This window comes from Cloeon dipterum, chromosome 4, assembly GCF_949628265.1.
Source record: "Cloeon dipterum chromosome 4, ieCloDipt1.1, whole genome shotgun sequence".
Taxonomy (NCBI): domain Eukaryota; kingdom Metazoa; phylum Arthropoda; class Insecta; order Ephemeroptera; family Baetidae; genus Cloeon; species Cloeon dipterum.
Window position 1 is genome coordinate 13004121 of NC_088789.1, and position 15834 is coordinate 13019954.

The window sequence follows — 15834 nt, forward strand, 5'->3', positions numbered from 1 at the left end:
CAAAATGAAATATTTTAATCAAATAATATTACAATAGCCAACTTAGAATTTCATAACAAAAACTGCATCTGCTCTTATTCTGGAATAGATTAAGCGACGTTGTAGTATTTTATTCTGAAAAAGTTAAGCATGGCATGGTTTCATCAATCAAAATTTTCTTCAGTAACCGGGCACAAAATTTTCAATGCTCTTGACATTTTTTTGTAATATTACAGCAGCTGGCAGGGCACATCACTCCTACAAAAGGCGCCTCTGTCACTCTCGGTGTCGAAAAAGACAAATGTTGTATAATAACCGAGAAGATAAACACATTTTATTGCTGGTCCGAAAGCAGTTTACAGAAGAAGTTGGCATCTCTGTCCAACTCATCAAACACTCGAGTTCCTAACTCGCAGAGCAAATATTTGGGATTTCTCGCCTGGGCCAGGCGCAAGTAACCAGCAGCTGGAATATTACGACTGTTTGATGAAGTGCCTCTGGATTTTTCGAATGGGAAAAATGAAGGTGCCGTGATTTTGCTAGGCGCTGGAGAGCACGCCGTTGTTGCTGACGTCACTCTCGCGCGCCGCGCTTAATTGAGAAAGTTTCACCTTCGAAACAATCGTTCGGCGCTGAAATTCGAACCTCTCTCTAATGCGACGGCATTTGCGTCAATCATTCACACATGCGGTCTCTTTCGGCGGATAAATGGTTTCAAAAGGAGCTGCGTGTAATGGTTGCGGCTGGGTGCTGCTCCAGCACGATTTACCGGGGTCTGGGGGTCATGCAAACAAAATTAAATCGAAATGCTGAACCACGTGGAAGTGAGGAGTGTTTAATTTGCGAGTGGGAGAGTTCAAATTAATATTTTATAGGTGCGAGTGTCTCTTGAAAATTGAGTAAATAGGGAAAATGTTTTCAAGGGAGGAAACCTGACGTGAATACCGCAAGTAGTGCGCTTCTGACGCTGCTGAAGAAGAATTTATTATGAAATCTACGTAAAGGGACTAACAATACGAATTTAGTTGAGCTAGGTTCTGTGTTTTGAATCCATGAGAGAGGAAAATTTAATTGTGGAAGAATTTTTGACTTTCGCTTTAACAGCGGCAAACCACCTTCATGGCTTTACCAGTAATTTAATTGACAAAATGGAGGTTGGAATTACTGTGAAACGCAGATCCCACAACAATGATTATAGGGATTATTCCATTATTGAAAACAAACCACACATAATTAATCAGACAAATGCTTAAACGGTCCTTATATCCCTTACCCATTCCATAGAAGTAACTACAGTAAGTTGTTTCGATTTCAATTAAAATAAAATCGTGGCTACTTAAAATTATTTAAGCATTTTTAATTAAGCCATTATAAACGGTGCAATTCCTTCATGTCACTTCACTTTAAAGGAAACAGCTTGATACTAATTATTATTTTGCTAGTTTTTTTTTGTTTGCAGAAAATCTGATTTACAGTTGAAAAGCAAATGAGCAGAAATGCGATGCAGACAGAGCTGTTTTTTCTATCTGGCAGCAATCAAGATATTTTTCAAGTGAGATTCTCTAACGGTTAAGTCCCTAGTCAGCACTTTTTGTCCAACCAAACTCTGGGTGCCGCAAGAGAGCGAGAAAAACCATCATCACGGTCGGACGGCGCGCACGCAGAGGAAAAACTCCTTTTCTTCAATTGCCTCCTCTTCGACGTTCTTTCAAAGTAGACGAATAAATGTGCTGCATACGATCAAACTATTTTCAAAATCTATAGAATTCCTTACAAATTAATGTCCAATGAAAAGTGCAATAAAACAAGAAAAATAATTTACAATGATTATCTATATTTCGACGGTATTTTTTTCTATACAAAACACCATGCAAACGAAACATTTCACTGTATTAACGCATGTTCATTTCGTTTCTTGATGGTGAGAGTTAACATCGATTTTTGCCTTCTTCGTGTACTTACAGGGAAATCAGTATCATTCATATTCGTGTGTCACAACTGCACATTTTTGATCATCTGGCTGAGAACTGTTGCGAGTGCCGCGGTGGGTTGCCCTCGCAATTTTTTCAAAGAAATACCCTTACTATGTCCGTGTTGCAGCAATTTTTCAAAGAAATACCCTTACAATATCTGTGTTGCAGCAAACACGTTAAACGACTTTCAGATTCAGTAAAATCATTTGAATAATCACAATTATCTCGTGTGTTTGTAGTTGGGCGACTATTTTTTTTTTTAGAAAAATAATAGTTAAGATCACGTTGCAATACCAACAGACATTTACATCGCTTGGGAACATACATTATCAATCATCGCCCACTCGTTTACGCAAAATGCAATTATTCCCTACAGCATTAAATTAAGATGTTTGAATCCAATAAAAACAGACGGTCGCTCTAGCAATGCACACTGAACAACAAAATTTGCAATTAGATTGCCGCCCATCTTTTTTCAAACTTTCAGTAGGAACCCCAGTGGTATTTAAATCAGCAAGGAAGCATCAATTTGATATCTCCTTACGTCGTCAACTTAGCCTTAATCAAGTTATGGTAATGGCGCTAGTAATCGGACAGACGCCCGTGTTCGTACACACGTGCAATGCTAGACCAAATTCAATTCGAGAAAAAAACCACGACGCAGGGCTGCACGAACATAATTTTCTTGCATATCAATCGCACGTTTCTAGAAGAAATCAAATTTCCCAAACTGAACGATAGCTAACGCCACAATCATACTCTGTGTATGTACAATAATTAAAAACTAACTCCCTCTTTATAAATAATATTAATCTCCATAGTATTATGATGCTTTAATCGTGGTGACTAAAATTAGTATGGCCTTTTACTGAATTTGAACAATGCTTAAGAAAATTTCGCTCGAATCTTGTTTCCATTCTATCATAATGTATGGCCTCTGCAGTTGTTTATATCTCAGCATTTGACAATTAACGCGCAATATTTAAAAAAACTCTCTGCTTTCCTCTGACGTAGAATTGAAAGTTGTACTCTTATGTACACAGAAAGACAACAGAGACAGAAGTCAAATGAAGAAGATACGTATTAAGTTCCAATTTGAAGTATTTTAGTTTTTAATTAAACAATATAAAATAACCAGTCAAAAATGTTGATGATGGGCACTTACTTCAAAACGATAGCATTTGATCGGGGAGGGGCTAGGGTTAATAATTGAAAGCCGACTTTTCCTTGAGCCTTTTATGTGAATTAAAAGGATGTATATTATTTTTTTTTCATCGGGCAAAATGGTTGATTTTATTTCATGGGAATCGGTGCATATATTCTTTCTGTCTTTGAATTTTTATTTACAAATCGCATGTTTTCAACACCTCTCGAGATTAATAATCTGTGATATGCACGTTAATAAATTGTAGACTCGCGTGCGCAGATAAAAATCGCTCGCTGTCCCCTAATCCCCTATAATAATGTGTGAAAACGCGCGCGCTGGTTTTTGTCGTTCGCTTGCTCGTATACAATCGGTGAAAAACATGGCAAATAATATAGTGGATGTAGTTATCGCGTATAACTGAGAGTGAAGTACCGAGAGAGTCCGCGAGAAAAGAGTCACATCAAGCCGGTGGACGAGAGCTGTTACACAGGCGAGGCGGGCGCGCTGGTCCTCGGCTAATACTGATGCTGATAGTCTGCTATCGGTTGTTCCTCCGAGCAGAGATAACCATCATCATCGTCCTCATCTTCCTCGTGGCTCGCTGATTCGGTCCATCATCTTCCGCCTGCGCAACACGCAAAAATAGACAGGAAAATTAAATTAATGCCAACAATGAAGAGTTTGCGAAAATTTTATGAAATTAATGAGAAATGAAATGAATGAGGAATGAAAGGAATGATGAATGAAAGGATACTAAAATTACTATGTGATCGGGATGGTTATTGCTGCGTAGTGCAGATTTGGCGTGCATACATGCGTTTGAGAGGCTAATATGAGAGTGGATGAAAACAAACAAATGACTTGTTCGTTTTCACATCTTAAATTCCTACATGCGACGAGAAATGGGAATGTCGTGTACGCGAAATATATCACTTCGCGCACGGTCTACGTTTGCGTGTCTCCGAGTATGGCTTGCTACCATCAGCCCTTATCTTTAGTCGGAATTAAGTCATTAGCGAGGCGGGTGGAAAGCGCGGCGGCGGTATCGAGCCGATTGTTTCGGACTGCCAAATTACGCGCGCGGCTGTGATTGCGGCCGCAATCGGCCTGGATCGCGCGCGCTTTCTGGTAGACCGAAATGGAAAAACTGATCGTGCGCGCTTGAGACAAAAGGCTAATTATCTGGCATTCAAATCTCCAAATTAGGTCCGAGTTAGATTGAGTGACGAAATGAAACGAGCAGTCTAGATTCGGATCAAATTAAAATGATTTGCATTCGAGCATTGAGCGGGCGCTAATATCACGAGTCACGCACGATTTTTGTGTTGATCCTGCGCTTATCACAGTCTGCCATCGGTGATGACGAAAAAATGACGCGAAAGGGCGCTGACACAGAGGAAAAAGCGGCAAACGTTGCACTCGATTGCTCTTGCGAAAGCAAAAAATGCCAAGCGTCCAGTTAGCAAAATTCTGCCGTCGATGAGAGCAACAAGAACAAATTAATCCGCTTTCCTCGAGAAAGATTAATAAATAAGTGTATAAGTTGAAATCAAGACTTTACCAAAGATTTTAGGATACAGTTTTGAAGGGGTATATAATAAATAATTTATAAAACATACGATACTATAAAGAGGTGAGGGAATACTGCGCTTGTTGGTATGGCTGAGAAATCATACCAGGTTGAGATGGGTTGGGCGTCGAGGGTTGCTGCAGGTGGTCAACAGGAGAGTGCTGCTGCTGTTGCTGCTGTTGTTGCTGCTGTTGGTGCTGAAGGACAGCGTGAGTGTGCTGCGAGGCGGCGTACGGGTGCGGGTGCACCACCCGCTGCTGACCGTCCGGCAAGTACATTGAGATCATGCGGTTAATGTTTCCATCTGCAGACTGATGCTGCTGCTGCTGGCCGTAAATCAGGGCAGCCGACTGCGCCGAAGGGTTGCTCGGCTCGCGCTTGATAGTGACATTATTATTGGTACCAACGTTGTTGCCGGTGCCGGGGCTGTGCGGCTCCGACTTGATGCTGCTCCCGCTGTTGGGCGAGTGAGACATCTGAGGAGCACCGATGCTCAGCGGCTGCTGCATGTACAGCGGCGACCCGCCGCTGGACGAGTTGGACGACTGGTACATGTAGCCGGTGCCGCTGATGCCGTTCATGTACTGCTGATGGCGCGCAACTTGCATGTCGTAGGCCTGTTGGTGGTAAGAGCCGCTCATGTGGTTATGGTATTGGTAGCTGGCCGCCGAGTCGCAGTGCGACGACATCATGGCCGCCGCCGCCGAAACATAGCCATTCGGCATGTAGCCGTTGGGCATCTGCGCGTAAAGGTCGCGCTGCGCGTTGGCCGCCTGCTGCTGCGGCGTCTGCTGCGAGCTCTGCCGTTCGGACGACAGGACGGTGCTGCCGGGCGCGGCAGCGGCGCCTCCGCCGGAGCCTGCCATCGGGTACTTGTCCTTCTTCAACAGGGTCTTGGTCTTGCGGCGCGGCCGGTACTTGTAGTCCGGGTGGTCCTTCATGTGCACGGCACGCAACCGCTTGGCCTCGTCGATGAACGGCCGCTTGTCCGCCTCGCTGAGCAGCTTCCATTCGGCGCCCAGCCGCTTGCTGATCTCGGAATTGTGCATTTTCGGGTTCTCTTGCGCCATCTTCCTACGCTGTCCGCGCGACCACACCATGAACGCGTTCATCGGCCGCTTGACGCGGTCGGCGTTCTGCGCCGCCTTACTCGCGGCGCTGCCGCCGCCGGGCTGCTGGCCGCCCATGGACTGGCCGCCGCCGGTCATCGCGTGGTGGCCCATCTGCTGCAGGCCACCAAGAGCGAGGCTGGGGTAGTGCTGGTGCATGAGGTGCGGCTTCATCTCGGGGCTTGTCGCCTCCATCGAGGTCAGCATGTTGTCCGACGGAGAGGTTCCCACGCCCGGGCTACCTTCGTCCTCAGAGCTCCGACGGTGCGATGAGATAGTGTCCAATGTTGGATCACAGATGATAGGGTGCAGGTGATGTTGTGCACCGGGTGTGGTGTTCAGCGGGTTGGGCCGCCCTGACCCTTCCCACCCGTATGAACAAAACACTTTGGCGGTAAATGTACTACACTTGGCACAAACTAGTCTCGCACACTCAGCGCTCGCTGTCCGGAAGAAGCGAGCTCTCTCTCGCTGCCCCCGGAGGCTAAGAAGCAGAGTCCCGTCGCGTTGCTGCACACAGAGGGCTGCGAGCAAGGTGAGAGAGCAGAGAGCGTATCGAAGCACACAACCACTCGCTTGGCACTGCTAGCACTGACTACCGTTCCAGCTCTATCCGTGCTTCTGCTTCTGCTGCAGCAGCAGTCGGGCGTGCGGAGCTGAAATACATAGGCTCCACCTACCATTATGGCCGGAGAGCCAACCGCGGAGCCGCGGACGCGCGCCAGCGCACAACGTCTTTCTTCGTCTCTCTGCCCGCGATCGCGGACCATAGGGCGCTTGGTTTAGCTCCAGAGCTTGCAGAAAATAGCAAGCAGCCCATCGTTCAGTATTAGAGTTGAATTTTAAGCTATTTCTTTTTTCTTTCCATCTGAAAAATAGATCAAAATCTCTGCATATCATCAGCCTATGAAAAAATAAATAAAAATAGCATCTTGAACTTAAACAAAATTCAGGATCCTTGTCTAACTAAAAAAAAAAATCGATGGTAGTAATATTTTTATGAATAGTTCCCCAATCTAATTTTATCGATATGCTATCTTAAGGTAAAAATTTCGTTGACAAATGCATTTTGTCAATATCATTTTTCCTTTTTAAAATTAAATAAAGCTTCCTAGGTGCACAGCATAATAGCTGATATTTTCTGTAGCCACATAAATTTTGATTTGGGCAGGAAATTAGTTTAATGATTCACGCTGAAGCAGCTGCTTTAGATTTCAACTTATTAAAATTATGTTTTTTTTTCACTCTGGTGCTAAAAAAGCTCCAGCAGCGTCTTCTCAGTTAGTCGAGGGTCTGAGCCAGACAGAGGAAAATTCAAGAGCACCCACCCAACAGAGGATTTTGAGTGCAGGGAGAGCTAGTAAGTCTTTTTATGCATCAAGTTTTGCTCGCAAAAAAGCCACATCGACAATGTGATAATACTCTCTCTATGTAAACGGAGAGCTGGAGCAAAGAGAGCAAAAAGCACCAGTCACTGCTGGTGCAGCTATTTAGACTCACTACATTGTGTGAACTTTTACAAAAGGGTGCACACACAAAAAGGCGCAGCAGTGGCAGACTGTGACGTCACAATTATGACGTGGCGTGCTGGTATTTTGACATAAAAACCTTTAAAAAGCATACAACGAGCGAGCAAGAGAGAGAGAGAGAGAGGAGGAAGCAGCAGCATTATTCAAGTTCAGGGTCGAATGGCGCGCATAATAAAATGCATATAAAAGCGTGGGGACAATTGTGTATGAAAAGCTAGTGTTGTGCTCAAAGCGGAGAGTGTGTTATCAAAATCAGCTGATTTCATTATGCTTTCGAGTAACAATGCCGCGATGACAAATAATACTCTATACGCCATGCGGAGAGAGTGTGAGTGAGTAAATGATAAAAACACACACACACACACACAACCATTCACCAACAACAAGAATACTATTCTCCGCTCTGGTTTGGCGCCGCCGAACACAACAATCACGCGGGCCATTGTAGTGCTGCAGGCAAATGCTCTCTTCATCCCTTGTGTGAACCACAATACACACCACTCAAAGTTAAAAGCTGTGCATCAGATAAAAGTCATGCAGCGGAAGCTCTTGACGGGGACGCTCTTAATTTTGACCCAATTTGAACATTTCAAGGCTAATTGAAACTTAACCTTCAAATTGTTAGATTCTTGTGCCCCAAATTCAAACTTTAACAAAAAGAGAGGCAAAAGTAAAAATTTTGCTTGGTAAAACCCAATTGATGTTTCAGATCCCCAACAAAATATCAGTTTCCACGACGGTGTGAACCATAGCAGCGATAGAATTCCACCTGCGTGCATCTCGTCAGCGGACAGCTGAGCGTTGGCGTTTTATACGTCGTTTCATCACAATTTGCGCGTTCAAATTCCCACACTTTTGACGTCCGGCAGCTACAAACGCAACAACTGCAAGCGCGCGGTCCACGGCCGCCGAAAGCAGAGCACACAATGGTCAGGAATTCTCTTCACACTTTATTTTGCGCCAGAAATCGTGAGAGCTCTCAAGCATGATGGAGTAAAGAGTTGCGGCGCGAAGAAAACGCCTTATTCCCAAGCGAGACGCTCAGACCTGCAGAATCATGCAAATATTTCCGTGACACAACAAGCGGATTAAAATCCATTCCCAAGCACGGGCAGGAAATTTCGTACACGCGCTTCATTAATCGCTGTCGAAAAAGGAGGCACAATATTTATAATTCCTGAGAAAACTGCCCTCTGCAACTTTTATAATCGGACGACGTAAGCGTTTCGGATCGCAAAAGTTTTATATTCAAAGTGAAAGAGAGCGGCAGCTTCGTTCTCCTCTGTCCAATATGAAAATGTTGTGTGTATGATGATAAAATCTGTCGGGCCTGAATTCCAGTAGCTGAGAGAACATCATGTAGATTGCACGGCGAGGTAGTTAGTTAGTAGCCCTGCTGGGCGGAATATATATACGAAAAAGGGGCCCGGGAGGGACACTCGCGCGTTCATCTGCGCGGCTCTGCATCGCGGCGGCCGTAAAATACACGCACCTCAATATTCGTAGCCGACCCGTGTTGCTGCTGCTGTGTTTGTGCGCCATCCAACACATATGCAGATGTGTGTTTGTGTCGTGCGTGCTATAAATTTAGCGTAATTGCGATCATGACGGATGATGAACCGCGCAGATAATGTGGCCGCCGCTGCACGCGGAATGTGCCGTGTGCATGCAGCTGCAGATGATTTATTGCCAATACGAAGTTATGCATGCAGATGAGGCTCTATCGAAGTTAGGACCATTAATTATGTTGTAAAAATTAGGTACTAAAATCAGAGCGGGTTGAAACAACGGATTTTGTGATACACAATAAAGCGGAATCGTTTTAACTAAAACTGTTTGTAATTCTTTTTCAAAGAGAGGATCTTGGCTGAGAATGAGACAGTGATTTTTGAAAATGGGATAAGATTTCATTCAATCAAGTTAATAACGAAGAAATGATATGCTTTTTGTGTGAAATGTATATGTATACTATTCAAAATTTTCATATTTTTCGGTATTCTCATCACGCAGCCAGAAACTAACCGAGCAATTAATAGTACTCCTACAGTAATCACGTTAGCTTCAAAAATATTTTGCGGAGTCATTGGTCTAGCTTAATTTGTGATTGTATCGAACAGATTCAAATTTTACTCTAGTATAGAGACCCGTGTCTGAACACGCTCTCTTTTTTAAAGCCGACAGATTCCTCGGAAAACGTTGCGCGGCGGCGTACGCTTTTTCGGCTCCATTCGTTTTTGAGGCGGCCCAGCAGCAGCAGCACCAAGGATGCTGCTGAGAATCGAAACGATTTTGCATCCAAGGTCTGTGTGCAGTTTATCTCTCTTTCTCTGGAGCAGTGATTGGCATGAGAAATCTCCAGCACGAAATGGATCCCCGTTGGGGCCGCGAGAGCAAAGGAGCGAACGAGCGAGTGAGTCTCTGGCTGCATCTCAAAATGTGTCACGACGACGGCGACGAGCAGCAGACAGTATGGCATCATCTTCTTTATGGATGTCTTTTGTGTGTGGTGAGCGAGTGAGCGAGGAGCCCCTGCCCCGCGCGCAGTATTGAGTTCTCTTTTGTTCTCCGCCTGTGAGACAGCCAGCAGAGTTTGCTTGATGATGCTACGGGTCCCTTTTCATTTCGCATGATAAATTCGGCCCACTAATAAATAACACACTCTGGGGAAATCAATATCCAGCCCCCGCTAATTGATATTTTGGTCATAAAATAACTCAAAATATCTTGCTCAGAGTTAAGATCATATAGAGTAGTTAATAATATTTCAGACGGTAACTTGTCTAATATTGATGGGTAAAAATGGATTATCAATACCATGTTGAAACTTTAATGAATTTTCACATAGGTATTTAATGAGAAAGGTTTGAACTGTTGAACTCGTCGTAAAAGGAGCAAATTGTGCATGAGACATTCATGGAATCTCTACCTGACAGCTAATTGTGGTGTAATTAATTGTTTCACGACAAGTTCTAGATTTTTTTCTTCTTAAAAATGTGAGAGTCTCACTTCGACCATCAACATTCTTTGAATTTTTTTTTAATATCTTTTAAAAAGCGCAAAACATTATCACTCTCGATCACTTTGAACGCTGCCCTTCATTACTAAGAAAAAATGTGTGGTGTCATCTGTCTCCATTAGCTGGGGTCGAAACTCTTTGACGCTAATTTTTGTTCCTGTGGGCATACCATCAGCTGCGGTTGAGTTAAACATAAATCAAATGCCTGTAAAAAGTTGTTTGGCTTCCCTTTGAAGCAGTTTTACTGTCTTCATTTAATAAAGCCCGCTTTAAAAATATAACGTTTATGTGAAAATACGCACGTTTTCTGGTTGAGAATCTAAAAGAATCGGTCGACCATATTAAAAGATTTCCACCATAAGTCAGCATTCTGTCTCAACACATGCTTTTTTGGCTTTTTCAACACCATAAATTTGGAGGGAATTACTAATTCACTGCTCCAGAGCAGCCATAAAAATCTTCATAAAACAGAATAATTCTGCAGCGAGGCAGGAGCAACCGCAAATTTGGAGTGGAAGTGGAAACGGAGCTGACAAATAATTCGCACCCGAGGTCACCAATTAAATTCGCATCAGGGCTGGTAATTACCGCAATTCGAGATCGTGCGCAAGGAAAGCCATAAATTAGCCCCGGGGAGGAAGCATAAAATAATTCAGCGCCACGGCTGCGGCAGTGTTGCCGTTGCCAGCCCATATAGCACACAGCAATGCAGAAGGAGCGATCGCAAGCGCGCGGGGGATGCTCGCGCTGCTCGCTCCCGCGCGCTTGGCACTGCGCGAGTTTGCTTTCCCTTTTATTAGCAGAATTAGGAAGCTATATAAAGGCAATTTTCCTGAGCAGCAGCCAAAGTGGCCATAAATATTGATTTCTTATTTGGGTAATGATTCGCGTCATTACCGCCGCTTCTGCTCGCGCCAAGCAAACGCCGCCTACCATCTCCCGCTTCTTCAGCAGCGAGCGCGCCACCACCCAACAGACTTTCTCGCCGCGACTACATGGAAGGAGTTGAAAATGCTGAATTATACATTATGTATTTTGTGCTGATGGGGAGCTGAGCAAGAGTTTTTCGACTAGAAGCACATGCAGCGCTCATCATCGGCTCCACGCGAAAGACAGCAGCGCGCGACCGTGAAGCAGGCGTGGCGCCGAGAAAAGATTTAGACACAAACAATTGAGCACGAAATTTGCTCCGCGCTCGTCTATGTACATTCTACATATATATACACACCCTGCATATACTTGTACGCGGTGATCAAAAAGCAGAGGCAACCTTGCTCTCGCTCTGCAGCTTTTATCTAATAATTTTCTGGTCCATTGAAAATTTGCCCTCCGCGCGCGAGAGGTGAAATCTGAATCTGCTTCACACGCAGAAATTGTTACGTTGGGAACTCGTTATTGAATTCGTGCCTTCAATCTGTGAGAAAACATAGATATAGCATTTCGCTCAGAAACTTGTTGTTTTTAATAATTTCAACAAACAACCCCCAGTTATTGGCAAAAGCAGATTCCAAGATTTTTAACAATTTTTCAGATGTTTAAATGGTCCAGAATTGAATTACTGTCTTATAGCGCAAAAATAGAAACCTTTCAATTTCAATAACCAAAGCAAAAGCTGGTTGGAAAAAACCTTGAAGCTCGGACTTCTCGCGGGACCATCAGCCCCAATACAAACACACTCTTAGCAAAAACTTGACTGTGCATGCAGTTTCTTTTTGGTTGTGCGAGTGTTTTTATTGGCAAAACTTTCCTTGCAAGAATAAAAAGGCAGCAGCCAGCCTCTTCGGCTGTGAGTCAGCCAGCGAGCAGAGCAGAGAAGCAAATAATGCCACACTGCACTCAGTAGTCGCTCTGCTGCCGCCACTGCTTTTCAGGCGAACTCTCGGCACTCGCTCCAATCGATATGCACAACAATAGGCTGTGTCGCGGGCGGTGAGGGGATCGCTGTACATTCAGTACATACATACGCAAACTAAAGTAGTATAACTTCATTGTACCCATTCAGAGCCAGTATTTCACCCATCAAAGGTTTAAAGCTGAGAGTCCACGATCGCGAAAACTCGGCTTTCCGATTGTCCCTTCCCTTTCCGACCACCAAAGTTATCATTATCAGTCAACATATTATATTAAGAGTTTCTTTGCATTTAAATTAAAGTTTTTAAACGAGAGACTTTTGTACTTACCAAATAAGATGGTTATTATAAATTTATGGTGTTGAAGTAATCCAAATTTGTGCACATTTGCAGAGACCTGTAACAAATTTCAAAATATGAATATTTTTCATTTGATTAATTTTTGTTTGACCGGAATAAAATTTAAAATGAAAGTATTCAGGGGGAAAATTATCGAGCAAAGAGCAGAAGTTCTCCTCGTCCAGCTCATTCCAATTCCACCCTAAAAATCTATATGCGGTGTGGCTGCCATGTTTGTTACACACCACCTAACACGTATGCAACCTGCTTGACCCATTGTTTCGATGGTGGCGGCAGTGGTGTGCGCTCTTTTATCTGCGAGTGGAATCGCGCGTTCGACCTGCCGAAACAGTACAAAACGGGAAGCAGCACCTGCGACAGCATTCATTTATACATAGGTGTGTATTTTAAGCATCGTTCTCTGAACGTTAAGGTATCATTCATGCCAGAAATATTCTTTTGGTTTAAAATAAATTGAAAAAAACAGGCGGTATGGAAATTAATTAGGACAAGAGGCTCATCAAAGAAACTTTCACTCACCCCCCCGTCGGCGCAAAAACCACAAGAGGGTTTTTATTTTCCACCGCAAATCACACGAGAATCATCATCTATACCAACCACTGAGAATTTTAATTATTTGCCGTCGAGCAGCATATCGAAAAACAACCCTCACCCCCGCCCACTCATTTTACAACCCCTGGCGTCTTGCTCTTATTTAGCACAATTAACATATATCTGCTGTACCGAAAAGAGAGAAAGAATTTCCCCCGTTAAGCCCTCTTCCACACTAATATCACCAGCAAGCAGCCATGCATTTCATTTACCCCTATATATCCACCCTTTCGGTGAGCACGCGTGTCAACCGCAATGGCAAGCTGAGTGGGTGGAGAGAAACACATCGGTTGTCACCAGCAGACGGTGCAGCTGTTTCGGCAGACACAACTTCGCACTGAGCGAATGAATATGTGCACATTGGTGCGATATGTATACGTACACACGTAATCAGCTAGCCCACCCGAAAACCAGCTGTTTTATTTAATTGACGTGTCATTGATAAGTCAAAGTCATGTGCACACTCGGGAAAAAGCTTCCTCTTTCGCCGTCATTTGCTCGTGAACAAATCTTTCTATTGTCTTTCCTGCAAGTGACCCTGTCATAGAAGAGGCGTTGTTATGGTAACACATGCAGCAGCAATAATTATTGTCTATTATTTAACTTGCTTTTTCCCTCTAACTTTATGTAGGTTACATATAAATATGAATACATAGCATCCAGTTATCCTCTTTTAAATGTGTTCGAATGTAATTTAAATTCCAATGGAAGAAATACAAAAAATGCGAAAAATAAAAGTTTTTTTTATATTTATACTTCTTAATGGGATTGGAAATTTTATTGTAATCATTGATGGGACTACTATGATTTGTTTTTTAAATATCTATACTAAAAATAAAATTATATTAATGCAATTGATGCTAATAGGGCTATAATATACATTTTAAAAATTAATTAGTTTGTTGAAAGACCAAATTATTAAGGCATATTAACACAGATTATTATCTGAAAAACTAAAAAACAGCTTAAACATGATTTTTAAGGAATATCAAAAACATAATTTTTAATCCTATGGTGGCTGCCGAAAGGTGGCGCTCTCTCCTACCCTGGCTGCCTGAGTATATCCGTGTTAACCTGATAAGGAGTTATTCTAAACTCGACGATAAACGTGTGCGGTAGCAGAAAATATTGCTCCCTCGGCCGCACATTTTAGGAGTTCGTTAACCTTGAGCACATAGCTCCCTTTGTAAGTGATTATCTCTCTGAACAATATTACTATTTGTGGTTTGTGAATTTAGTTAGTTATAATGACGTGTATGTATTACAGTACGAACCCTATAATTGACGAATAATTGAACTACCCTGTTTGTATATTGCCAATCTCTGACAACTCCCTTTTAGGGGTAAGCTTATGTTATTATATATATATTGTGTTGTGTTATATTAATTGAGTTATTATTTTATTCTTGTCATTTTTATATATTATATTTTAATAATTGACAATGGCCTTTTGCCTTTTTAATGTGTTTAGTTTTAACATTCTTTTCTATGCATTTATGGAATTTATTATATTATTTCAGACTAAATTACGGCAAATACAATAAAGGCATTGCAACAATTTGTGGGGTTTGACTTATCTCGACCATTCCCCATAATCCCGATGCAGGTGCCACACTATTTCGACTGTCTTGCAGATACTCTCTTGTGACTTTCAGACACGAACCGATTTTACTTGTTCAAAGAGCAGAATTTCAGAAAGGCCTCTGCTTAGCGGGAGCTGGGTTCAAAATAAGCCTCAGTCTTCCGAGCAGGTGATTCCATTTTGTTTGAAACGCGAGCGAAACATTGGTGAGCGTGTGTGGTTGAGTGCGTGGCACTCTCTCGCGCGCCGTGTTTTTACAGCAAAGTCTGCTCTCTTTAGATGATTACCAAAGGAGAGCTTTTGTTTGAGCGCTTGCGTGATTCTCGCAGAGCCAATAAGCGAGACTCGCTTGTATCCGATGAGATGTGAACTCTGCTCAGCCGCTCTCGGCTCACCTTCCTCCATACTGCTCGCTCTGCTCCAGCGGAATAACTAAACAGCACCATTATACTCTTTGCTGGTATTGCACTTCGTTTTTTCCTTACTGAAAGCAAATGATTGATACTAATTTCAGTTTATATTCATGGAAATTATTGCGGAGAGTATGATTGAAAAGGTCCCGTAGTAACCTTTTATTCCTGCTTCCTCCTGTACTCCTAATTTTTACTTTTTCAACTCAAAATTTCGCTCAGATTTAGTTAGTGAAGAAATTATTATGAACTAATAGTTTGACACATAAGATTAGTTAATTTGTTGTTTCTCAATCAAGTAATGTTTTTAACTCTTTTTTGGGGTCAATAAAATATACACTTTAGACACATTGCTACTGTTTTAGATCGCAATTTAATGAATACTATCATAATATATCCTGTGGAAAATTAGGAAAGGATGGGACTACTCACTTGCCAATATAAAATTATTCATTGTTTGCGTTTAGCATTAAAAAATTAGACCTTCTGAAAAGGAAGCAAACAAAAAATGTTGCAGTTGGGAAATTTTTCTAGGCATGTGTTTGTCAGCCGCAATACATTTCTACCTCGCAGTTAAGAGCCTTTCCTTATCTTTGAACCATCCATGCATAATTCATGCGCGGAAAAGACGTCGGCGTTGCGCATTAAAATACCCGCTTGACCCAACATCTCGTATGCAGACCGAGTGCGGCACGTATGCATTAAGAAAAAGACCCAA

The 15834-nt window shown here is 42.8% G+C and overlaps 1 protein-coding gene and 1 long non-coding RNA gene across 5 annotated transcripts in view; both read right to left on the reverse strand.

The window, feature by feature from the left end:
• Nucleotides 1–15834, reverse strand: part of LOC135942103 (uncharacterized) — a 190124-nt gene that overhangs the window by 26603 nt on the left and 147687 nt on the right. For all 4 annotated transcript variants that reach the window (XR_010575049.1, XR_010575046.1, XR_010575048.1 and 1 more), the window contains exon 3: nt 12504–12570. This is a non-coding gene — a long non-coding RNA (uncharacterized LOC135942103). The remainder of the gene's footprint in view (nt 1–12503; nt 12571–15834) is intronic.
• On the reverse strand, nt 1794–6516 carry LOC135942102 (transcription factor Sox-3-A-like). The gene is made up of 2 exons (XM_065488048.1): nt 4776–6516; nt 1794–3724 (listed from the first exon to the last, which is right to left on the reverse strand). The coding sequence occupies exons 1-2, from the start codon at nt 5983–5985 to the stop codon at nt 3714–3716; spliced, it is 1221 nt and encodes a 406-aa protein (XP_065344120.1). The 5' UTR covers nt 5986–6516; the 3' UTR covers nt 1794–3713.